The 24,480-nt window shown below is 46.8% G+C and overlaps 1 protein-coding gene across 2 annotated transcripts; it reads right to left on the bottom strand.

The window, feature by feature from the left end:
• Positions 1-233: 233 nt before the first annotated feature.
• Positions 234-24,373, bottom strand: Ccnk (cyclin K). Of its 2 annotated transcripts, XM_021178525.3 has the most exons (13): positions 24,268-24,373; positions 23,944-24,086; positions 21,454-21,485; positions 16,879-17,125; positions 16,231-16,312; positions 14,502-14,633; positions 9,943-10,048; positions 9,307-9,364; positions 8,471-8,640; positions 7,855-8,123; positions 7,334-7,367; positions 4,272-4,346; positions 234-1,502 (listed from the first exon to the last, which is right to left on the bottom strand). In XM_021178525.3, exons 4-13 carry the CDS (start codon positions 17,073-17,075, stop codon positions 877-879), a joined length of 1,749 nt encoding a protein of 582 aa, XP_021034184.1. In that variant the 5' UTR covers positions 17,076-17,125; positions 21,454-21,485; positions 23,944-24,086; positions 24,268-24,373; the 3' UTR covers positions 234-876. The 2 variants fall into 2 exon arrangements, with proteins under 2 accessions (XP_021034184.1, XP_021034183.1); XM_021178524.3 differs by lacking the exon at positions 24,268-24,373 and having other exon boundaries at positions 23,944-24,241.
• Between the last annotated feature and the right edge of the window lie 107 nt (positions 24,374-24,480).

The raw sequence follows: 24,480 nt of genomic DNA, 5'->3' as shown, positions 1-24,480 counted from the left end.
GGCTGTGTAGTGCTTTCTTCCTGTTGTGAGCTGACAGCTTGTTGGGTGGGCAGCTGGTCCCACGCTGGATAGGAAAGACCACTCATGGCTACTGTCAGGTCAGGAACACGAGGGTCCTAAGCCTGATAGAAGCTCTAGAAGCTCATGTGGCCCAGAACACCAGGTCTTCCAAAGGAGGCACAGGCCGTGGGACACAGCGACTGAGGTAGAGAGGCTGTATTCACACATAAACGGTAGTTTCAGAACTGATTTTATTCGGGTAACTGACTGAAGGATTCTCATTTGTAACCAAGATGGAATTCACAGTATGTTGTTACATTCACGCTTAAAAAATATCTCTCTATGTACAAGACTTTGCAAAGAGATGTAAACATACATTGTTTTCCAAGTACACACCTCCTTTCTCCATGGAGGGAAGGAGACAGCCCCCCAGATGACAATAGAGGACAGAGTTACAAGCTAAGTGGGGACTCACCTCACCTACTAGGGGCCACAGAGAGAAGCCACAGAATGGAAGAACAACAGCCGGACTGCAGACAGGAGGACATGGATACCAAAAGTTAGTTCTCAGGAAAATTAGGCACTGATTTCTAGAGGGTTAGTCACTCCTTACTGAAGCTATTAACTTAGCCAATGTGGCTACTTAACATCTTCACTAGTATTAAAGTAGCCCCATGCAGGACACAGACGGCAGCGGGGACTGGATGTGATCATACCACAGCAGGCACTGCCCAGGGCACACAGTTCATGCCAGGGCCCAGCCCTCCCACACTGCAACTGTCTAGCATATACAAGGTGCCCTGCTGCCGCCCCCTCAGTCTACTCTTCAAGTTGGTTGGAAAACAATTCTTAAAACAAAAGGGGGGGGGCGTCCCGTTATCTCATCCAGGCCGCCCGCCCTAGCCCCCCAACAGGTGGCATGCCAGGTGGGGGGATGGGTGGGGGAACAGGGGGCTGCCCCCCAGGGGGGACAGCTGGAGGTGGGTAGCTGGCTGGTGGCAAACCCAAGCCTGGAGGAGGGTGAGGAGGGACTGCATGAGTTGGGGGCAGGCGTGGGGGTGGGGGTGGGAAATTGGGGTTGTAGGTAGGGGGAGGGGGAGGGTAGCCTGGGGTAGGGGGAGGAATGGTGGGTGGGGGAAAGGAGGCTGGGGGTGGAGGAACAGGAGGTGGAGGTGGGTTGGGGGGGTAGACATGGGGGTGGTAGGTTAGGTGAGCAGGCGGGCCGTAGGCTGGGGGCAGGGCACCATAGGAGGGCCCCTCTGTCTTCATCATGGACTGCAGGCTCTGATAGCCCTCTCCTGACATGTAGGAGCTGGTGGTGGACATCCCCGTCATGTAGCTGGAGGGTGGCGGGGGTGGCGGCCGATGTGGCAATGGTGGGGGTTGGTGCACAGGGGCCGGGTGGGCTGGAGGGGGAATCTGGACTTTGGGGAGATCACTTGTTTCCACAGGACCAGTTGCTTCAGCCTCACCTAAGGCAGGAGCGAGGGGAGGCTTCCGGTCTGTAGAAAAGAGAGATGTCAGTGCTCAGCCAGGTGAATGACACAGCTGCTAGCCCAACTGTTTTGGAGTAGGAAGTCCTGGTACCAAGATGACCAAGCAGCTTTTAGGTACTCCCGGGCAGCCTAAGTACTCATGGGCACTGGGTGAAGTACTGCTGCCTCCCAAGGCCATGTTACAGTAGAGTGAGCAATGGCTACCACCTCTGTGGCCCAATAAGTCTAGAGGCCCTTAGTTCCTGCCTGTGACCCATTCAACAGGCCTTCTATACTGTCCCCAGTAATGCTGGGTCCTCTCTTCCCCAACGACTGACTACAAAGCACAAGCAGGCTCATCCCAGTTCACCTCTCCTAGCACAAACAGGTGGGGCTTTTGACCAGTCTCCAATCCCAAAGCCTGAGCCTGTCACACGAGAGAGATGACAAAAGTCAAATAGAAACCAGCACTCCACAAATGTGGCCTTTCTGTCTATTTTACTAAAAGGAGAAAGATCCAGCCCACTGTCATTTCAGATGCAAGGGAGGAGCAGCAGCACTCCTGAGACCCGTGTCCACAACAGACCACAGATCTGCCCATGGCTCGTAACCATAGGTTCTACTTCCCCCAAATCTCATGGTAGGCTTTGGCTTGTGAACCCCCTATCTCTAATCATTATCACACATGCACTCAAAAACTGTGTCCTGGGCTGGAGACACAGCTCAGGGGTTAGGAGCCCTTGTTGCTCTAGCAGAGGATCCAGGTCCCAGCACATCCAGTGCCATCCTCTAACCTCTGTGGGAACCAGGCTCGTTGTGCTGCACAGACACACAAGCAAGCAAAGCACCTTACACATAAAGTGTCCCTTCACAAGGCTATTCCAAAGGAGCACCAATCACAGGGGCAAACCTGCTGGCTACTGATGCTTCCTAAAGGAAAGGGAGGCAGTGAAGAGCATTGCTAACTCCTCAAGGAGCCCTGTGTGAAAGACTGCTGCTGGATCCTAACTGGGCAGGTGAGCACGGAGAGTGAAGGAACCTGCCCAAGCACTAGGGAGCAGCCACACCATTGCTTTTCACATGGCCTAGACCTGATGCCTGCTATACCTTGTTCTCACCAAGTGCAAGGCAAACTGAAGTTTGGCTTGGCAACAGAGCTGCCAGAGGGCCTGGAGCCACCCTTCTCCCCCAGCAGATGGTCAGATGCACCTGCAAAGAATCTGCTTCAAGTCTGGGGGACAAATGCCCGCTGGTCCCAGAGCTAAGAGAGACATATGCATCAAAGCATCACTCTTCAAGTGCTCTGTGTCACTCCTTGACCACCTGGGCTGTTAATATGCTTATCCAGCCTTAAGAAAATGACTCCTGGATCAGGTGCCTGGATAGGAGGTGTCTACCTGTGCCCCCAAGAATCTGAGAAACTGACAAAGGAGGATAATGATTCAAGACAAGCCTAGGCTACATGCAAGACCTATTTCAAGAAAACAAAAAACCAACCAACCAACCAACCAGCCCACAGCCCTGAGCTCCAGAACCCTCCCATCTGCTCATCCAGTTCCCAGAGTGCCCACAGCCCTGAGCTCCAGAACCCTTCCATCTGCTCATCCAGTTCCCAGAGTGTTTGCCCTTGGACTGTGCTGGGGCAGGTGTCTGCTGCCGCCACTCAAGGCCCCCAATGTCCCTTAAGCCCGACTGTTGACTTTATGTTTCTTTAGGTCATAGCACTCTGCTTCTCTCTACCACTGACGAATCCTCCAATCTTAAAAAGACAACTCCCACAGAATCCCCGGGACCCTGTCTGAGGAAGAACCCACAGCCTAGCTCACTCATCTCTTTGCTACCACATCTTCCTACAGAAGAGCAATGGTTGCCAGGCAACACTTTCTCAAACCAGGCCCTTCTGGGGCTGATCTGGTACTGCCTATGTCCTGAGCTGTTCTGCAGCCAACTGAGCAGGGATTCTTGTGCTCTGCAGGGCAGGGACAAAACCTGAGGCACCTATAGTAGCTTCTGACTTGCCTTGAGCACAGGCAGGAACAACTTGTTGACTTTTTAGGGCTCCCTACATGGGCCACATCCCACCCAAGCCAAGCACAGTACTGTGGACCACTCTGAGATGCTGTGCCTTTTAAACTGGGGACTTGGGATTGTGCTCCACGTAGAACACATTACTTCTATCTTCACAGAACTCAAGCTTCTGTGACTGCATGTGGACAAAGAAAGCTACTCAGAAGCTGTTTGCTACAGGAATGCTCTCCAGAGCTGGAACTAGTCATGCGCACCAACCACCTGTCAGTCCACCCAACTGTCAGAGAGGTACAGGGCCCCTGAACACACCAGCTCTCCTGAGCCAGTGTCTGAAGAGGAAGACAGCAAAGAAAGCTGTCTGGGAAGTCTCCCAGACTTCCATGTACTGCTGAGAACTCTATACACTTTACATTACTCTCCAGAGACTCTGGAACAATTGCCCACTCTTCATAACACACCATAAAGACGTCCTGGCAGCAGGAAGCAGGTGAGAAGCTGCAGCCTAAGAGCAACTCTGTTCAGGTCTGGGTAAGCCCTTCTCAGCTGCTCGTGTTTCTCTAAAGTTCATTCGCCCCATGCAAGTCAGTATTTCTGGATGCAGCTGGTCAGGGTGTGCTGACCCGGCAGGTTTACTCCATCTGCGCATACCTAGTCTGTGACACTAGCAGTTTCTAAGGCTCCTTGCTACAGCACTCTGCAGAAGCCTCCAGTCATCCCTGCAGTAGACAACCCCAAAGGCCCTGGCAAACAGTGTCAGCAGGCACATACCTGGAGGTGGGTGTGCTGGAGGCAATGGTGGGTGAGTAGCCTCAAGTTTGGGAATTTTAGGTGGCGGTGGTGGTTCTAAAAGGAAAGGGGATTAAAGTCACTTATAATCAAATAACTGAACCATACAGCAGTTCTTTGGAGAAAAGGAACAGATGTGAGCAAGTCATCGCAGGAGCAGGAGCAGGAGCAGCAGCAGCAGAGCCACCACGGTTGCTCTCATCCTGTAAGAGTTACATTACAGCACACTGAGCACAGGGTCCCAATGGAGGAGCTAGAAAAAGGACCCAAGGAGCTGAAGGGGCTTTACAGCCCCATAGGAGGGACAACAATATGAACCAACCAGACCCCCAGAGCTCCCAGGCACTAAACCACCAACCAAAAAGTACACATGGAGGGACTCAAGGCTCCAGCCGCATATGTAGCAGAGGATGGTCTTGTGGGATATCAGTGAGAGGAGAGGCCCCTGGTCCTGTGAAGGCTCTATGCCCCAGTATAGGGGAATGCCAGGGCCAGGAAGTGGGAGTGGGTGGGTTGGTGAGCAGGGGGAGAGGGGATGGGATAGGGGGATTTTTGAAGGGGAAATGAGCAAAGGGGATAAAATTTGAAATGAAAATAAAGAAAATATCTCATTAAAAAACAAAACAAACCAAAAAACCCCAAAACAACAAAACAAAAGAGTTACAGCACAGCTCAGACACCTCCTCAACAGACAAGGTCAGCCAATTGCTTTGTCAGCATACAGCCACTCTGTCACAAGTCCTTCACTACTTGGATGGGCAGTGGGGCTCAGAATGCAGACAAGCCCCGCACTGCAGTACCATGCCAGCAGCCCCCTGGTGCTTACAAGACAATCCTTATTTCCAGCTGGCAATCTGTTAGCAGTGCATTAACTGGAAGAGGAGATCTGGAGGCACGTGAGTAGAGGGAAGAACTCGCAGGTTGGGCAGCACCAACACAGGTGCAGACAGTGGCCCAGCCTTAGGCAGATGCCACCCCACCATTCCCACAGGAAGGGCAGTCCCCAGACCTTAAGCAGGCAGGAAGCTCATGGCTGACCTTGAGCTCCACCCTGTTTGTTTCTATCCTGCATCCTTAGAGCAGCATGGCTCTGGCCCTTCTCCTGGTTTCCTTCTCACACTGTTGACCACTTTCACAGGTCTCCAACACTGGCTAAATTCAGGCCCAGATATCCCTTCAGCCCATCCTTTCCTTCCTCAGCCCAGGACTCTCTGTGGTACAGGTGCACTCTTTCCTTAGCTTTAGACACGGTATCACTATGTAGCCCCAGGATGGCCTTGAGCTCAGAGCCCTCCAGATACCACCTCCAGAGGGCTGGGATAAAGGGCTCAGCTGGCACAAATAACTAAACTTCCAGGCCCCAGCTCTCCCCTAGAACCACAGCCCCAACTACACACTGCACCCCTGGACCCTCAAGTCAGTGTCTTTCTTGATCTCATCTCCCCAACTCTGTTATCTGGTATCATTCCCATCTTCCTCTTCCCACAGCCAGGACAACTAAAGCTGTCTCCAATGACAGCTGCTGCACAGCTGTGTGAAAGATACACACCTTTCTAGCCACCAAGGGCAAATGTGCAGGCTATACTATCTCATTTAACATGACACACCAACACTATTTCAACATGTACTCAATATAAAATCCTATGCACAACTCTATATTCTCTCTTACTGCACTTGGGAGGCAGAGGTGTGTGGACCTCTGAGATCTAGGCTAGCCTGGTCTACATAGTGAGTTCCAGGCCAGGTAGAGCTACCTAGTGAGATCCTGTCTCAAAACAAAACAAAAAAGCAGAAGTAACCAACAAAAGCCTGGAGAATCTGGTGATTTTGTGCAGGCAGTCCCTAGGATGACAGCCTAAGGGCTGGCCTCGCCTCTTGTGACAAGCTGTATAGCACGGGGAGCTCCCACATCTATAGTGCATCCGGCCTGATGGCCACTGCCAAGGTGTGTCCAGCAACCTTCCATCCCTAACCATTTATCCCAGTCATTATTCTACTGTCAGGAACTGACTGCAAATAAGCTCATTTTGCCATTTACCTGCACAAAAGCCATCAACAGCTACCAAAAATTATACACAGTCTAATTCTCCATGTGACCTAGTCTCTAACCCATCTTAGGACCACAAACCCATACTGTGAACCCTTTGTGAGGGAGCATCCTTCCACACTAAAGAGACCCCACTGCCTGTCTGGCCCTGCTCTCACAGTTCTTTGCTCTCTGTATCTTTCCATCTCAGTGCTCTGGCTGCTCAAGGGCAGGTTCTTCCTTCAAGGTCACTGTGGGACAGCTTCTCTGTCTCACAGAGCCACACCTGCTCATCTTGACTACAATCCCTACGTGACATGGATCACAGCCCACACTGTTCCTTATATACGCAATGCCTGTTACTCAAGCCAAAGTTCATTCACCCATACTGAACTCATCATTCTCCCAGACAGGCTAAGAAAAATCACACGACAGTTTTATGAATAATTCAGTGGGACCTTCAAAAAAGCAACAGAAACAAGTGAAGATGCACTGTGACTTTCTAGAGCTCAGGAGACCGACACAGGCAAATGGATGTCTCATTTCCTGTTCTGGAGTCCTTCAAATTCGACTTCTGCTTATTCCCAGTATTAAAGCATATTAAGAAACTTGTGAAAAAACAAAACCCACCAACATTAAGAAGTGCTTTGGCATTCTTAAGTAGCTAAGATGTGAGGCAGCAACTTATGTTCTCTGGCTGTCCACAGGCGAGTCTCTGGCCCTTCATGCTTGCCTTCTAGGACAGACTTAATTTATCTCTCACGATAAACAGCCTTGCAAAAGTCCCTCCCTCATGACTACACATGCACAGGTATTTCTAAGCACACATTTTTACTGCCAGTAATGTCTCCACTTACTGACACCTTCTGTCAAAATACAATCTAAAGATAGGCAGTCTGGTGAGGAGCAGAGACCACAGCAGCCTTGCTGGCAGACAAAAGGTAGTCCTGGGCTCTGCAGTTAAGGCTGGTCTGCATCTGAAAGTCTGCAGAGCCAGGTAACGTTGAAGACCGCTTACCTGTAGCTTTGTTCTCTTCCTTGGGAGAGCCCACCTGTTACGAAAGAAAGCACAGCTGTAAGTGGAGCCGGGAGGGCATGGGTGAAGGAGACAGTGACATCTTCAGAGCGTGACACCCTACAGAAGGCACACCATGGCTCCTAGGAGGTCACTTCTGCTCCCTCCCATCTGCTCCGAGCCTTCAGGCCCTCCGTGCATGTGAAGCCTGGAAGCTCTGTGGTGAACAAATGGCTTCCTCCCCTGCTCAGACTGCTACTGTGCAGGAGATGGTGCTCCATCACCATCTCTACAAGTACTCCAGGCAATGCACAAGATCAGGTCCCAACAGGGGTCAGAGACCATTGTGGTGAGAGAGGTGGGGGGCTGCAGCAGAAGGGCACTGTCCTCCTAGCTAACTTCCTGGCTCCTGGATGCAGTCTGACTAAACTTTGGTGGCTTCACCTCTTACTTTGGGTGTCTATAGACGCCCTTAACATGGTGCTAGCATCAAAGTGCAATGCTACCAAATGTAAGCCACTCACCACGGCGCGCTTGGCCTGTCGGGGAGGACTGGGCTGAGGGGATGGTTTCTTGGGCTGTTGTGCTTGCTGCTGTTGCTGCTGGGCTGACTGCTGCGAGTCCTTCTGTGGAGGCTGGGCTGCTTCTGAGCCTTGAGATGGTTGGGACTGCGGCCCCTGGGGCACTTGTGGTGTAGGCTGAAGAGATGGGGGCTGCTGCAGCTGATGAGGGGTGTGATGAGGCATCTGTTGTTTCCCTTGTGAGTAAAGGTCCAGGATTTGGTGGCAGATGTCTAAATGACAGCAACATGACATTTACCACAAATCAACATTTTAAACCAAATTTTACCTAGTGAAGAAAATAACCACCGCTGATTCTTCCAAAAACTAATCGGCAGCAATTGCACTTTGAACTTTGAACATTTTGAACATTCCCCCATTTTTGCTGTGAATAAAGCCGGGCTCTATTTTCAGTTCAGTAAGCTCCATGAGCAGACAAAGGAAAATCATATTAGATTAAGATGCTACTGAAAAATCAAAATCAAAAATTTCCCTGGGAAAGTTCACTCTTAAGACTTTCCACAGGGAAAAATCAACTAAACACCAACGTTCTTAAACGGAAGCTCGGCACACCAGGTACCTTCCAGAACGTCAACGGGGACATCTTGAACGAACTGCTCCCACCATCTCCTGTACATGGGTTTGGAGGTCCACTCTTGTATTTCAAATTTGCACAAACGTCCCGCAAGATACATTACTGCGACAGCTATGATCTCTGGTTCCCACTGCAGTGACAGGGTGGTGCAGAGACTGGATCAACAGGAAAAGAAAATGACTGTTTGTATTGTGATAGCTAACATTCATGACCAAAACAATACACAGAAATTAGATGTCACATTTAGCAACTAGTTAGTTTGCTTAATTATCTACAAGAACCAAAGGTATTACATATTAAAAAAGGAAGTTAAGTGCTCAAATGAGCTGCTGTACGCCATGGTTACTGACTTGCTTTTAAAAGACAGAACTACACACATTTCAGAACCTGCTGCACAATGTGACAGACGAGAGCGTGCTGTGTCCTCTTTCTAACTGCTGAGAACCCAGACAGTGCTGTCTGCAGATGAGCCCGCACGGTTGCTCAAGCCGTCTGTAAGTCAGCCTGCAGATGTTTCTCTGCAGCCCATGGAGTGCAACTGTGAGCAACTCCTGTCCCTGGCTCACTAAGGACATTTAAAGCTCTGAAATCATCACAAGAAACAAACGGCCCTGAGCTGTCCAGCATCTGCTCATTACAGCCTTCATTTCCCCTCACATCACACGAAAGCAACAGAAGAGAAAACCCATGTGGAAAAGCAGATGACCTGGAGTCAGCTCTGGGCAAATCAGTTTTTTCTCCTTAGAGATGAGAGGTTTGGATTAAATTGTCCATATACGTGAGTCATTTAAAACATCAAGTCAAGCAACATCTGAACATACCTGTCATTTACAAATGTCCATGCCATTTGAACCAACTTCTGAATTTTGTTTTTATCACCTAGAAATGGGGGTGGGGGAGGGCACATTAATGGAAATAGTGGAAAAAATGATTCACAAGAAGTGACAAGTAGTTACTAAAACCTATTGTGTGTCTGCACAGCAAAGAGTTTTTGTATAGAAAATGACATCAAATGCCACGCACAGGCTCACATCCTACCTCTTGGCACTCTTTACATGGCCTACACTGAACCACCATTTATGGGAAACGTGGCTCCAAGGCTAATTTTATTAGTCTATTTAAAATCCTGACTCATTTCCCTGTCTCCTATCACTTGGCAACAGGATGACAGAACCTGCTTCTGCATAAAGGAAAAGCGTTAACAGCTCCATTGCTGCACTGTCGGAGTGAGCCATGGCCTGGGCACACAATGCACAGAACTGTTTTCCTCTTTTGAGAAACATAATCCAACTTCTGTCATATGAAAAGACTGGCTTCTAGAATGGCAAGTTTTTATGCAACAATTGGGATGTGGCTCTCAGAGGCAGAGCACTTGCTAGACAAAGGAAAAAGTCCTGGGTTCTTCCATCCCCAGCCTACAAACAACAATGTAATTCCTCCCACCCCCGCCTCATTACCTTTGAGCTGCTTTGCATATTTGAGCAGGAACTGGTACGGATGCTCTACTTGTAAGTCAAACTTTATGGTCTGCAGTAAGATCCTCTCCAGCACCATGACTTCTTCCTGTGAACAGCAAGTGTTGGAAGAACTGAGCATGAACACAGGTCTCTCGCTGCCTGCTCTCTTAGTTCTGCTTTAGCAGATGTCCTTTGCTCCTTCCCACCTCCATTCAGTCTGCCACATGAGCACACAGCAGTAATCTAAACCACCTAGAAACAGCTACACAAACTAGTCAGAGACAACCTTAAAAAAAAAAAAAAGCAAGCAGCAAAGCCCATTAGAGGCATTATTATGGCAAATACATAAGCCACCTTTGAAAACCAGACCTTTACATTTATTGAGTACATGTATGTGTACACATGACTTGAGTTTGTGTCCTCAAGTGTATGCCACAGTTTGGAGATCAGAGGACAAGCACATGGCTTTGGTTCTATGTACCCACATTTATATAGGTTTTAGGGGTTGAGTTTAGATCCCTAAACTTGCACAATAAGCACCACTTTTATTTGGAAATTTTGAGGCAGGGTCTCACTCCAGCCTGAGCTGATCTGGAACTCACTTTGTAGCCAGGCTGGTCTCAAACATTTATCTCTTCCATCAGCCTCCCATTGTAGGTGTGATCCTCTCTGACAGCTCGGCCATAGATCATTAAAAAACGCAACCCCCCAGGACTTTCCACTGGATGCCAGCATGAGAGAGGAAACAAGTGGCTTCACACCTCAGGAGCTACACTGTGCGCACGCACAGGCTTTCTCATTTCCAAGACTCAGTCATTCCTAACTAGGCTGACTAGGGATCTCTCTGAAATGCCACCTCTTCCTTTGTCCACCAAGCTTTCTCCTGTTGTGTCACTATCCAAGGGAGAGCTCCAGGAGGCTCCCAACGTTAAAGAGTCTGCTGTGAACATTCTGCTCACGTATTTTCAGCTTTGAAGGGTTTCAGGTGTTCTGTTTTCTACAAGACTCATTCTTCCAGAGTCTTACTGCTGTGCAGTCTCCATTCTTCATGCTCCACTCAGCCAGTGCCCCACACAGGCACTTCCTGAAGCTGACTGATGGTGCTTAGCACTTACAGGTACCATGAGAGGAAGCTTGTCTGGCAAATGTAAAGGCTTTGTCAAGGGCTGAAACCTTCCCACCACTAACTAGTCCACAAATACACGAACTCTGGGGAGAAGAGACAGGTATGTGCCTCTCACCCTGGAGCACTATGCCACTGAATGAGAAGATCCTTTTGTTTTCAGGATTCCCCATCACATGGCAAATCTGCCATCCTCTACCCTAGCTTCCCAGTGTTTTCTCACGCAAGCTTCCTAATATTACAGGAACTTACACACTGGAGTAAGACCTCCTTTTCTTGCCCATTAGCATCATCAATGCCTATTATCAGCAGCATCAGCACTGCTTCTAAATGTAGAAATCATCTTTACCAAGTATGCCAATGGCTTCCGGGCCTATAATCTAACAGAGAGCCCCGGGTCCACTCTCCCTATGTGTTTCAGATATTCAATCAATGAGGTAATTACAGGTTTCCCTGAAAACATCATTCTTTGGGGAAGCTTTGTCTGTGCCTCTGGGTAGATTGCTCTCACAGCATCTTCAACTGTACCACAGCTCATGATTAGGTAAATGATTTGGGGATTAAAATCTAGCCTGCCAGTACATTGTAAAACCTACTACAGCAAAGACAATACCCTGTTTGGCAAAGTGTTTTATGTCTAGTGCTTAAGATAAAGATTGAAACAAGCATCCTACTGAATAGGGGAAAAGTTAGCACGGCTGGGAAAACCAGTTAAAACGAAGCTCATACAGTCTCCCAGCTCACTCTTTCATTTGTCTTGAATACGTACACTGCCAAAACACCTGCTTTAATTGTGCCCAGGGAAAATGTCTTCCATGACATCTTTGTCTTCTGATCTGGGTGCTTCCCTTTGCCTCTCACCTCCCACATCACCTCTGGGAGACTGTGCATGGCAGCCATGAAGAGCAGCACTGCTCACTTGGCCTTTTCCTGTTTATGGCACTGTTTATGTAAAGGGAAGCTCCTCTAAGGCGCCCAGAACTGTACACACTGCTGCTGCTCATGCACCTTCCCTAACCCAGCTTAGCTACAAGGATCACAAGCTCTGGGGCCAAGGCTTGGCTGAAGCAGAGGACGTCATGACTGGTCAAATCAGGGACATAAAATCTTATTCCGTAGAAACCAGATAACCATGGACAGAGAAAACATTATTCATGGGCACATTCTTTAAAAATAAAGTTTCATTTCTGATGCTTGTTCATGTAAGTTTCAATTAGGTTCAAATGATTATAAACAAGATTTATATATATATATATATATATATATATATATATATATATATATATATATATATATATATATAAACTAAATTCAGGGTCAGAATGGCGCACACGACAACCCTTATAAGCATTAGTGTTAAGTCATAAGCACACATGCAGCTGAGTGTTCTGGGTCCTTGTTCCTTTGGGAAGAGAGAAGACAGTCGCTATGAGATAGCTCAGTGGGTGAGGGTGAGTCAAACTGGCCTCTGCACATGCACTGTGGCACACGCCTGACCCTCACCCAACCCTAATAAATCCACACAACTTGGAAAAAACTCCACGAATGGTGTCAAGCATCGAAACTCCAGCCTTGTTGGAACGAGGATTTTGAGTTTCTCGTATAATATTAATTTGTCCTTTATTGAACAAGTATTGTGAATGTCTGAGGAGACAGACATAGTCACTGCCTGCACACTCCTACTTGAGCTTCGGAGGGGAAAGGTTATCTACATGATTATTTGGTAAAGATCTATATAATGAACAAAAAGTTAAACTCAAAGTGCCAAGTGAAAGAAAACAATCTAAAATGGCTACTTGTATGGCTCCTGCTCTGTCATTATGGAAAATGGGAGCAATGAGTAGAGTCAATAGTTGTTAGCCATTAAAAGGGAAAGCAGGCCAAACCAGCAGAGCACAGAGGGTTTTCAGGATCAAGCAAGTATATAGTACCATGTTATGATGCATGACTACCACGTCTGTCCAAACCCACAGAGTGTATAAAGCCAAGGCTTGAACCTTGAATACTAGATTGGGTAGTGAGGATGTGTCAACTCTAACAACAGTTCCACTCTGTCAGTGCTGACAGTAGGAGAAGCTGGATGCTGTGCAGAAGGGGAGCATAATAACTCTTGGTACATTCTCCATTTGGCTGTGAGGCTAAAGTTGATGTAAAGAACAGTAAAATCTTTGACTGGCCATGTGGCCCACACCTGTGATTCCAGCACTGCAGGTGCTAAAGCAGGAAGACCAGGGCCTTAAGATCATGCATGGCTAGACCCTGATTCTAATTAAAAAACAAAACACTTTGAGAAAAAGTAATTCCAAGTAACGGCAACATTGTGAAGGTGATTGGCAAGTGCTGCGAGGGTTAGACAGGGGCACTAGGTGAGGGTGAGGGTGGAGGTAGAGGAAAACTGCCACTTATCCCAGAAGTGGCACTGTTTTTCAATAAAAACGTGTATAGATATTGTAACATCATTTACTGACCCTGGCAGGGCTAGGAAAAGACAAGACAAAGAGCTTGACCAGTGCCAGTCTGCGAAGAGCTGAAATTGTCACAAACACGATTCCTGCCAGATTCTTTTTTTTTTTTTTTTTTTTTTGTGGTTTTTCAAGACAGGGTTTCTCTGTGTAGACCAGGCTGGCCTCAAACTCTGAAATCCGCCTGCCTCTGCCTCCCAAGTATTGGGATTAAAGGCGTGAGCCACCACTGCTGCCTGGCTTACTTCCAGATTCTTTTTTTTTTTTTTTTTGATATGGAACTTTTTTTTATTAATTAGGTATTTTCTTCATTTACATTTCCAATGCTACCCCATAAGTCCCCCAAACCCTTCCCCCCAGACCCCCACTTCTTGGCCCTGGCGTTCCCCTGTACTGAGGCATATAAAGTTTGCAAGACCAATGGGCCTCTCTTTCCACTGATGGCCGACTAGGCCATCTTCTGATACATATGCAGCCAGAGACACGAGCTCTGGGGGTATGGTTAATTCATATTGTTGTTCCACCTATAGGGTTGCAGACCCCTTTAGCTCCTTGGGTACTTTCTCTAGCTCCTTCCAGATTCATAAGAAGCAAAGACATAGGGTGGTCAGATGGTTGAGCAGGTTACGGTTCCTGCTTGTAAGCGTGACCATCTGACTTTGAACCCCAGTATTCTAGTATGGATTGAGAGAACCGACTCTCTCAGGCGTTCATGTGAAACAAATACAAAATGAACAAGGAAGCAAGTGCAACAGTGCACGTCCTGAGCCAGAGACAACAGCTGAGAACTGGAGTCAATTCAAGGACGCACTGCCATTCTCTCAGTGCTGTCCAGCACATCAGGAGGACCTCTCCTTACAAAGCCAGGGAGGCTTTTCCATAAGGCCCCCTCTTAGGAAGCCAAGAACAAGCAGGCACAGTAGCTAGAGCATTCCAGGTGGTGAGATCTGAAGGCAGGAAGCTACAGTTCTTACCTTTGGGTCATCCCCAAACTGGCCGAACTGGACATCATTTAATAAACTACGAGCCGTTTTGATGATATCTTTACACTTTTTTGGCGTTTCCTCTACTTTCCCAGCCAGAAAAAGACAACAAGCTCCTGTCACCTAGAGGAAGAATAAATGCTCTTTACTGGTTAGCAGAGTCCACGGGGACACCACAAGAATGTCTTGTTTGACCTTTACAGTTAGCAGGCCTCAGTCTCCTCTCCTCAGTTCACCTGCTGATATCCTAACACTGTAAAAGCCTGAGGGACAGTTACAGCCCTAAAGATGAGCGGCTTTGTAAAGCAGCTACAGTTCAGTCGGCAGGTTGTGGGTGCGTGTGCTTCATCAGCATAGCACTCGCCTAGTGCGCATGGCACCCTAGGTCTGAGCCCCTGGCCTGCAACAAAAAGAAGAAAAGTGATTTTTCCAAGATAACTGCCATAAAACAAAGAAAAGAGCCAAAGGACTGAGGTCAATTTCCTCCTCCTGCTCTGCACACAGCAAGTTCAATCTGTCCATCTACACTTGCTGTCCTTCCTGTTGTGATCTACTGTGTACACCCCCACTCTGCTCCCCAATTTACATACTGAAACCAATCCCCAGAAGGGAAGGAAAGAGGCCTGAAGGAGCCTGCACGTCCCTACCTCTACCTGAGGACGCAGCAAGGAGGCACATTTCCTATGAAGAACGAACGGGCTCTTACCAAACACTTCATCTAGTAGTACCTCGAACTTCTGACTTCCAACACTGAGAGGAATTATGTTTCTGTTATAAATTACTTAGTCTAAAGTTTTCTGTTACAGCAACAAAGGAACAAGCCAGAGTCCTTCCAGTTGCTTCTGGGTTCCTTTAAATCTACATGACATGCTAATGCCCTCTTCTGCTGTGTCTGACTGAAGACAATGGCAGTGTATTTATTTATATAAATAAAATAAACAATTCTTAAAAAAAAAAAAAGACCCTCTCAAGCCATCAAGAAAAACAGGTATTAGAGGCTTACTCAGGTATTAAAGGTCTGACTCAGCTCTCGTTTCTGCATAGGGGCTTTTATTTTACATGTATCAGTATTTTGCCTGCATGTCTGTATGTACAAGGCATGCATGCAGGTGCCCTTGAGGCCAGAAGAGGGAGTCCTACTTCCTGAATCTGGAATTACAGTGAAATGGGGTCCTCCTTAAGAACAGCATGTGCTCCTAGCAAGCCAGTGGAGTTCCTGCCTGGCTGGTCACTATGCCGCATGCCTCCTTCTGCTTCTGCCCATCTCAGCCCCTGAGCACTGGGAACTCAGCTGTCTCCTGGCACTCTCTCCCTTGCCTGGGCTGCTTCCCAGATATAATTAACAACTCCCCTTGGGTAGGTATCACAGCCCTGTCTGTACAACTCAGTTATGGCCTTACTTAAACTCAAGTATTATGTTGGGAAAGAGAAAAAACCATATAGATGTAAAATGGCTAGAAATTATGTGCTTAGCTAGTTCAGAAAAGCAAAAAAACAACCAGCAAAAAAACAACAAACCAGCCACCTAGTAACTGTTATATAATGTACAATAAGACTGTTGTCCATGTGACCCACAAAGAAAGGATTTCAACAAGGTAAATTAGAAACAACACAATTCAAAATGAAATCATAAAAACAAGCACTTTCTGGAAAAGAAGAAAAACCCCACTGGCTATTATCTCCAGTCAGTGGACAGAGCAGCATGCCAAAATTTACTTACGTATCTTGGGAACTGTTTGAAGGAATGGAACATATAAAATCGGTGAAAATAAATGATTCCAGTTGCCAGGGTGTCATAGTGTCTGTCATTCTGGTTAAGGCTTTAGCTAGAAATGGCTACAAATATATTCTTAGCTAATTCAGAAAAGCAACAAAAACAGACATCAACAATACCAGCCATCTAGTAAACAGGAATCTTAGGGTGCCTATATTCTAGTGTCAGAGTGAGTACTGCCAAACTTGATCTGTATTTGCCCCCAACCCTCACCCCTGAGACAGGGTTTCCTGTGTAGCCTTGGCTGTCCTGGAACTCATTCTATAAACTACCAGGCTTCAAACTCAGACACTGGCCTGCATCTGCCTCCTGAGTGCTAAGATTAAAGGTGTGGGCACTGCCACCACCCACTTCAGCTTGAGCCCTGATCTCAATAGGGCTGGCTTTCTCTCCAGGTGGCTATTTGCTCAATAACTGAACATATACATTTAAATGATAAATCAACACACAGGACTATTCCTGAATAGCCAATTAGATAACTTCTACCTTACTGTGTGAATGCAAATAAAAGACTGCATGCTAGTCGACAGTAGCTAATCTAATTCTTGGTGATGGGAGTTTATTCACAACAAATCCCACAGAGATTCAGGATACAACCCCAAACGTGTGCCCACATCAAAGATGAAGCGAGCCCCCTCTCGGCGGTACCGGGCCTCAGTGGCTGGATCGAGTCCTTCAAGTTGTGAGGGTGTATGCGCTAGGTCCTTCTTATCCCAGTACCAACATGGTTTTGTGTGGTCCAGGTTTGCTGACGTGACTGAAGGGCTTGAATTTTCTTTGTTCTCCTTCATTTATTGAAGTATCTTGTTCTTCCCCAATGGGACTCTGGAATGTTGTAATCCTAAGAGAAAGAAAAGATGCAAAATTGTAAAGGATGCCCCATTACTAACAATACTAATTATAAATCATCACAACCACAGAGCAGGACTGATGCAGGACCTCATCCCCCAACATGCTACTGACTGCTCCTTAGAAGTCCAGGGTATCCGCCCCAAGCCCATTTGATACACATCCCAGTGGACTCCAGTACTGATAAATCTGAGCTAATAGCAAGTTAGGATAGCATTCCACATCATGAAGTCTACAGGGTCAAAAAGAAACACAATTTTGGAGGAAGCTTAAGTACACTCTACTTCCTTCCTGCCTTTCCTCCATGACATGTGGCCTCTGCTGCTGCTTTCCATCCCATTCTGCAGGACAGCCTGGACCTGGGGGACACGTTAAGTCATGCTCCCACATCACCCATCTCTACCATTAACACCTACTGGTCAGATTTCCCAGTTTTTACTTTACTTGTTTTTGCTTATGGATGTCACAGGATGATTGAACTCACACCTACAAAAGTCTCTGGCCTGTGGGGAGTGGGGTGGAAGTGGTCCATGAGGAAACATCTCCTTTAGATCTCTTTTGTTTCTCTCCCACTCAGTCCTAGGTTGACAGAAAATGGAAGCCAGGTGTTTACCAAGGCCACCACAAGTCAATGCCTTGTAAAGTGACTGAGAAGCAACATTTCTACCCTGGCAGCAGAAGAGTTCTAAAGGAGGTGGTGGAATCGGGCAGTCAAGTGGGCAAAACCCCAGTTTCAGGCCCAGGCCAGGGCCTACCATCTAGTCTAGTCTAGAGGCCTACCTTCTTCAGGGCTAGTCTCATTTCTGGTGGAAAAGCTCACATGTGGAGCAGAGCATTCTGCTCCTGGCACCTGACAGTTCTGAAGGGAATCTAATCCTTCCCGCAGCAGGAACAATGAAGCAGCTGGAGACTATATCAGCTTGACTTCATAATTTACATGTTAATGTGGGACTGACTGCTGACTTAGCAACATAGCTAAGACAACTCCAGAAACCATTCTATTCAAACACCCTTCTCACCTCCTGACCTGGCAGATATCCAAGTTTAACAATTTACAGCAGGCAAGGCTGGGAGAAGCTAGTGGTCTCCAAAGTTCCTTGTCTGAGTACAAAATGGTACAACTATCACAGAGAGGAAGGACACATGTATTTGCTCTTTGAAACTTAGCAATTCCACTGCTAGAAATCTTTAAAGACACCATTCCAAACATGCAAATATATGCACAAAATTATTTATGGCAGGCTCATTTGCAAGGACAACTCACAAACATTAAAAAGAAAAACAGGGTCTGAGGGCTGGCTCAGTAGTTAAGATCACTAGCTGCTCTTCCAGAAGACTGGGGTTCAAGTCCCAGCACTCAAACGGTGGTTCACAACCGCCTAATTCCAGTTCCAGGCATCCAAAGCACTCTTTTGGCCTCTTTGAGCACAGCATGCATGTGTACAGACATATATGTAGGCGACCAATACAAATACAAAAAAAAATTTATATACAAATACAAAAAAATTTTTTTATTTTTATTTTTTATTATTATTTATATTATTATAAAATATTTTTATTTTATTAAAAAAAAAAAGAACCACATGTACTGATAATAGCTGCTCAAATGCAGAGCTCTAAGAACTCGCAGCTAATCACGGTATGATGGGGTGCAGGACTGAAGCCGTACAGTTGTATCCTTGTCCTCCACAGGCACCAATACCTGACCATGCCTTTACACAAGAACCACGATTTGAAGGCCAGGCACACTGGCTCACTCCAGCACTCAGGAGGCAGAGGTTTTCTATAAATTTGAGGCCAGCCTGGGCTACAGAGTGAGTTCTAGGACTACATAGAGAGATTTTTTTCTCAACAAAACAAAAGTATAAAAGGAAAAATAAGACACATGATTTGGGCTCCTTAAAAATTATCACAAGAGGGCTGGTGAGATGGCTCAGTGGGAAGAGTACCCGACTGCTCTTCCGAAGGTCCAGAGTTCAAATCCCAGCAACCACATGGTGGCTCACAACCATCCGTAACGAGATCTGGAGCCCTCTTCTGGAGTGTCTGAAGACAGCTACAGTGTACTTACATATAAAAAAAAAAAATTATCACAAGAAAACAAATGTCAGGAGAGAGCACAGTGAACAGTGCAGCCTGCAAGCCTGGAGTAGATGCTGCTTTTATCAAGCTATCAAAGAAAATCTCAACATTTAGGGAAATTCAAAATGCAGACTGCATATAGAGGAGGTAAGAGAGAATTACTGTTGTTTCTTAGGGACAAGAAATTTTTACTATATTATAATCACAAGGACACACAACCAAAGCACGTCAGAAGAAGTGCTATGCAAAATACTTAAACTTTGGTTGAAACACAAACACATGTGAACAAGGCAAAAGCCATCTGTGTTTAGTAAACAAGTAGTCATGGCGCTCTCTCTGACACAACACTAAGTCAGGTGAATACTTAGGGGTCAGGACTCCTCACACTACACGGGAATCCTTGGGTAGCCAAGAGCACTTGTATGTATGTGCAGTGGTTTACATCAAACCACTTAAATGGAATCAACATACAAAGGGAAGAGCGCAGTACTGGTGACCATCAAGAAGTGAGGCGCCGAGAGACACTGCCAGCCAGGCACTGCCTACCTCCAAGCTTGCCACATTCCTCTTCTGGGCATCATCCCCAAAGAGAGCCACAGGGCTGCCTGATCTTTTGGTTTTGCCTTTAGGACTTCACAGACTAGCCAAGGGAGGGCAAGGCAGGAGGGGAAGAGAGGGAGAAGAAAAGGGAGGAGGAGAGAAAGAGGAAGAAAGGAAGGAAGGAAGGAGAGAGGGACGGGGAGAGGGAAGAGTGTGGGAGAAATTGATCAATATGGAAAGGAAGCACTTTCTCTAAGGAGGAAGGAAAGGAAAAGCTGGACAAAGGGGGAGGAAGCAGCTCCTAAAAGAGGATCTTGGGGCACCTCCACACCTTAAGCCCAGGCTGGCCCAGCACGCACAATCATCCTGTTTCAGCCTTCCAAGTGCTGGGATTACAACTGTCCACCACCATAGCTTGCATCATTTTCTCTCTCTCTTTTTTCCTTCTCTCTACACAACCCTGGTTATCTGGAAACTCACTATGTAGAACAGACCAGTCTAGTCTCCAACTCATAGAGATCTACTTGTCTCTACCTCCCAAGTGTTGGGACTAAAGGTATGCACCCCCACATACCTGGCTTTTTTTGTTTAAAATTTTAAATATCTTATATTAATTTATTATATATTTTAAATTTAATTTCAAAGTTTACTTGTGTATGTGTGAGAGAGTGAGGGTGGTGTCTGAGTTAGAGTTGGTTGGCTATGAAGCTATGATCCAGTCACAGTTCAAAATTTTGTTAGTAACCATGTCACATGTTTTCTTAGTCTCAGAATTTATCACTAAGAATTTCAAGTTAATAGAGCCAAAGAGACTGACTTGCTGACTCTGCCTAAGACACTCTGTTTCCTCAATCTATACACTACTTTGTGTCTGTAAATGCAACAAGGCTTTGCAGAGCACTTTTGTCAAGACAGGTCTTCTTCATCTTATAGCAGCTGAGTCTGTAAACTTGACCATTTTTTATTAAGTTACACTTTGCCAGCATGGGTATATTCTCTCTGCCTCTACAAACTGTGGAGCTAAGGATGTAGCTTATTGGTATGGTAGAATGTTTGTTTAGTATGTCACGGACCTAGAGTCAACTTTTAGCACTGCAAAGAAAAAGAAAATCTCAGGCTCACCTAGCATGCTACTTATTTTTACTACATGGTCTGTGTTCATTTATTAACCCGAGAAGCACAATTCTTTTAAAAAGATTTTAAACTATGTATCTCTGTGTGAGCATATGCCAGCACCAGTAGAGGCCAGAGGCTGGAGTTAACAGGTGGTTGTGAGCCACCCGAGTTTGGGTGCTAGGAACCAAATTTGAATACTGCTCAAGAGAAGCAAGCACCTTTTCTTCTCTTTTAATGACTACATTCCATAGAAAGTTCTTTTTGGGGAGGGGGGGTAAGGGTGTTTTGTTTGCAAGTATGTCTGTGTACCATGTGCATGCCTGGTACCCTTGGAGGTCACAAGTGGGTGTCAGATCTGCAGCAATTAGAGTTACAGACATTTGTGAGCCACCATATGGGTGCTAAGAATTGAATCTGGGTCCTCTGAAGAGCAGCCACTGAGCCATCTCTCCAGCTCCCAGTATACAGTCTTAGTTTTTGACAAAGCATTATTCTAACAGAAAGAACCATGGTTCTTAGATACTTTTTCTCTGATTCAAATATCAATCAGAGTAAGGACAAGACCACAACCCCATAGCTTACCTCTGAAGATCTTTCTTCAGGCCAACATCAACCTGCCAATCAACAAGGCTAGGTTAGTAATATGAACACAAATCAACTGAACTGCATCCTGTCTAGGACACACATACGCCTTGAAATCTAAATGCCCTTATGTTCAGCATCCCTCTATTTATAGTGGAATAAACCCTGGTGTATGCACACATGAGGGTGTGGTCTCTTGTGTGGCACACACAGAGGCCAGAGGACGGCATAAGCACGTCTTCCTCAAGCTGACTTTTTGAGACAGGGTTTCTCACGGAGCCTGGAGAAAGGTCAGCAGGTGGGCTGGGCCACCAGCGATGCAGCAGGACCCTCCTGCCTTGCAGCACTGCAGTTCGAGGGGCGCCATGAGGCCCAGCTTTTTCTATGGGTGCCAGGGGTCTAAAGTCTGGTCTTTGTGTTTGTATAGAAAACGCTTTAGCCACAGAGCTGTCTCAGGCCTGGTTTTTATATGTATTTTTAGAAAGATTTTTTTTTTTTTCACTTGTATGTGAATCACATGTATAGAGGTGCCAGTAGTAAGGAGTGGATTCTCTGTGGCCGGGACTATGGGTTTTCAGAAACTGCCCGTCATGCGTGTTCAGAACAAAACTCATGTGCACTGAAAGAACAGCAAGTACTCTTAGCTACCAAGCCATCTCTCCAGCCCTGGTTCTACCCTTTAACAACAAGAATGCAATCTGTATCACTTAGCTTTTTTCTATCAGAAGTTGGATCATTAATCAGTTCTTACATCAAAGAGACAGCTGATCTGTACTTTAAGAAGATTCTAGACAGGGATTGGTCTCTATCACAGTCCTCCATCGATAACTGTATTTGTAGTACTTCTCAAAAGCTCTCAACAGTTACGTTACATTGAAATTACTCTGCAACATAAATGCTATGTAATGTATCTGCTCTTAAGAATACGAATTAAGCTGGGCGTGGTGGCGCACGCCTTTAATCCCAGCACTCGGGAGGCAGAGGCAGGCGGATTTCTGAGTTCGAGGACACCCTGGTCTACAGAGTGAGTTCCAGGACAGCCAGGGCTATACAGAGAAACCCTGTCTCCAAAAACCAAAAAAAAAAAAAAAAAAAAAAAAAACGAATTAGACTTAACCTAACTAGCTACTGTTTAAAAGATTCCTACAAAAAAAGGAAACACCTAAAACCAATTTTATTTATTGTGGGCAATTTTTGACTTGTCATCGATTATTTAGCAAACAAAGATTTTGGCAACACTAACAGCTTCTCTCTCTCTCTTTTGGTTTCTGGGATACTGCTTCTCTATGTAGCCTTGGCTGTCCTGGAACTTGATCTGTATACCAGGATGGCCTTCAATTCAGACAGATCTGCATGCCCCTGTCCCCAAGTGTTCTAATTAAAGATGTGAGCCACCACTACTACCCAGCTGACACTAACAATTTTAATCAAAATGTTTACCAACATTACTATTACTCAACTATTATGATTCATTCAGCAAATAGTTTACTAAGTGTCATATAATGTTCTAGGTATTGGGGCTTGAAATCACTACACTTTCATGGGATCACTCATAAAAAAACGTAAAGGACACCCACAACTGCAAAATGCTGCCCAATTATTCTTTAAAAAACATATATCAAGATACCACCTGTGTGAAGTTTGTCTTTAAAACCTAAAAGGCCACTCTTTAGCTAAGACTCATGGCACATGCCTTTTTAATTTTAAGCCCAGCATTCTGGAGGCAGAGGCAGGAAGATATTTTTGCGCTGGAGGCCAGCCTAGTTTACAAAGAGAGCTACACACTAGCCAGGGTTATGTAGGAAGACAGCCAGCCAGTCTGTGATAACTGATTTTAAACACTGAATGACTTATGGAAAGCTGTGTTTTACTGGTAGTCCAAAGTTAAGAACACCACCAAGTATACATTAGGCAGGTTAAACTGCTTAAACCTTTTCAGATTAACATATAAATGTTATTTCTCAACTTAATAAAGATCAGTTCCCCTAACACCGAGGCAAACCAATCACTCAGGAGAGGATGACGTCTGGGTAAGAACGAGTCTTACGGAGGAAGTCCCTTTTCATTCCTGGTCCTATCTGAGTTCCGTGGTTCAAGAGTCACGGAACACTTTCCAAAGCCTCAATCCTACTTAACAGAGGGATCCACAAGCCGTGGGTGACCGGGTCAGTCTGAGGCAGGGTCTGTGTAAGCCCCGCTACCCTTTTCATCCTCGGCTAGGAATCCCCCAAATCGCAACTACTTTCCTCTGCGAGGTCAGCTTCCAGTTCTAGGCATTAGCGGAGCACCCCACAGGAGCCGACCCTGTCCCGAAGCTCCCTCGCCGCCAACTCCGCGTCGCCTGCTAATTTCAACGTGCATCAGGGATTCCAAGGAGGGCGGTGGAATCCGGACTCTCCCGTAGAACCCAGGCAGCTGGAAAATACCCTCCTCGGACCACCAGGAGCGCAGACGGTGGGCGGCGCTGCCCGCGGCCAGCTAGATACTCACCCCTCGCCTCAGGCAAAACCCTCAGCGACGTCTCTCCTTCCTGACAGCAGCCATCTTGGAGGTGGAATGTCGGGGAACTACGTCATTTCCCTGCGTCTCGGGAAGTTAAGAAGCGGCCGGAGGGGGCGGCGAAAGTCAGGTGCCTGTCAACCAATTAGAAGAAAGTAAAGCTAAAAAAAAGAAAAAGAGTAACGAGTCAACAATCGCCGCTCCGCCTACCCTGCGGCCTTGTGGACTGCGGCCCGTAGGGGGAGGGGAAACACTCGCACACACCCTCCCACCGCCCCGCCCCCTTGGCGAAAGGGAGTTCGGGAGCAACCGAACCTGTTAACGGAACTTCGGCCCGGAGGCGGAGCCAGGGCGCCCGTCGTTCATGCACAGCGCGAGATCTAACCAATCGAGGCTTCAGATACGGCTCCGCCCCTGTTGCTGATGTCCAATGGCTGAGCAGCACCCTGGCTGGAGGGCGGGTGGGCGGCGGGGCGGAGCTGCGCCGAGGCGTGTTAGGTGCGGGCCAATGAACGGCGGCGGCGGAGG

This window comes from Mus caroli, unplaced genomic scaffold, assembly GCF_978045245.1.
Source record: "Mus caroli unplaced genomic scaffold, Mus_caroli_1 scaffold_14, whole genome shotgun sequence".
Classification (NCBI taxonomy): domain Eukaryota; kingdom Metazoa; phylum Chordata; class Mammalia; order Rodentia; family Muridae; genus Mus; species Mus caroli.
Note: the sequence above shows the minus strand (reverse complement) of the source record. Positions and strands in the feature narration are given on the sequence as shown.

What these genes read in the sequence shown, in the direction of transcription:
- Ccnk (XM_021178525.3), bottom strand. Translation starts at nt 17,075, where the DNA reads ATGAAGGAGAACAAAGAAAATTCAAGCCCTTCAGTCACGTCAGCAAAC. An exon ending in CCCCGTTGACGTTCTGGAAG is followed by an intron (nt 8,124 to 8,470) that starts GTACCTGGTGTG and finishes GCTGTCATTTAG; the next exon opens with ACATCTGCCACCAAATCCTG. An exon ending in GACAGGCCAAGCGCGCCGTG is followed by an intron (nt 7,368 to 7,854) that starts GTGAGTGGCTTA and finishes CTTTCGTAACAG; the next exon opens with GTGGGCTCTCCCAAGGAAGA.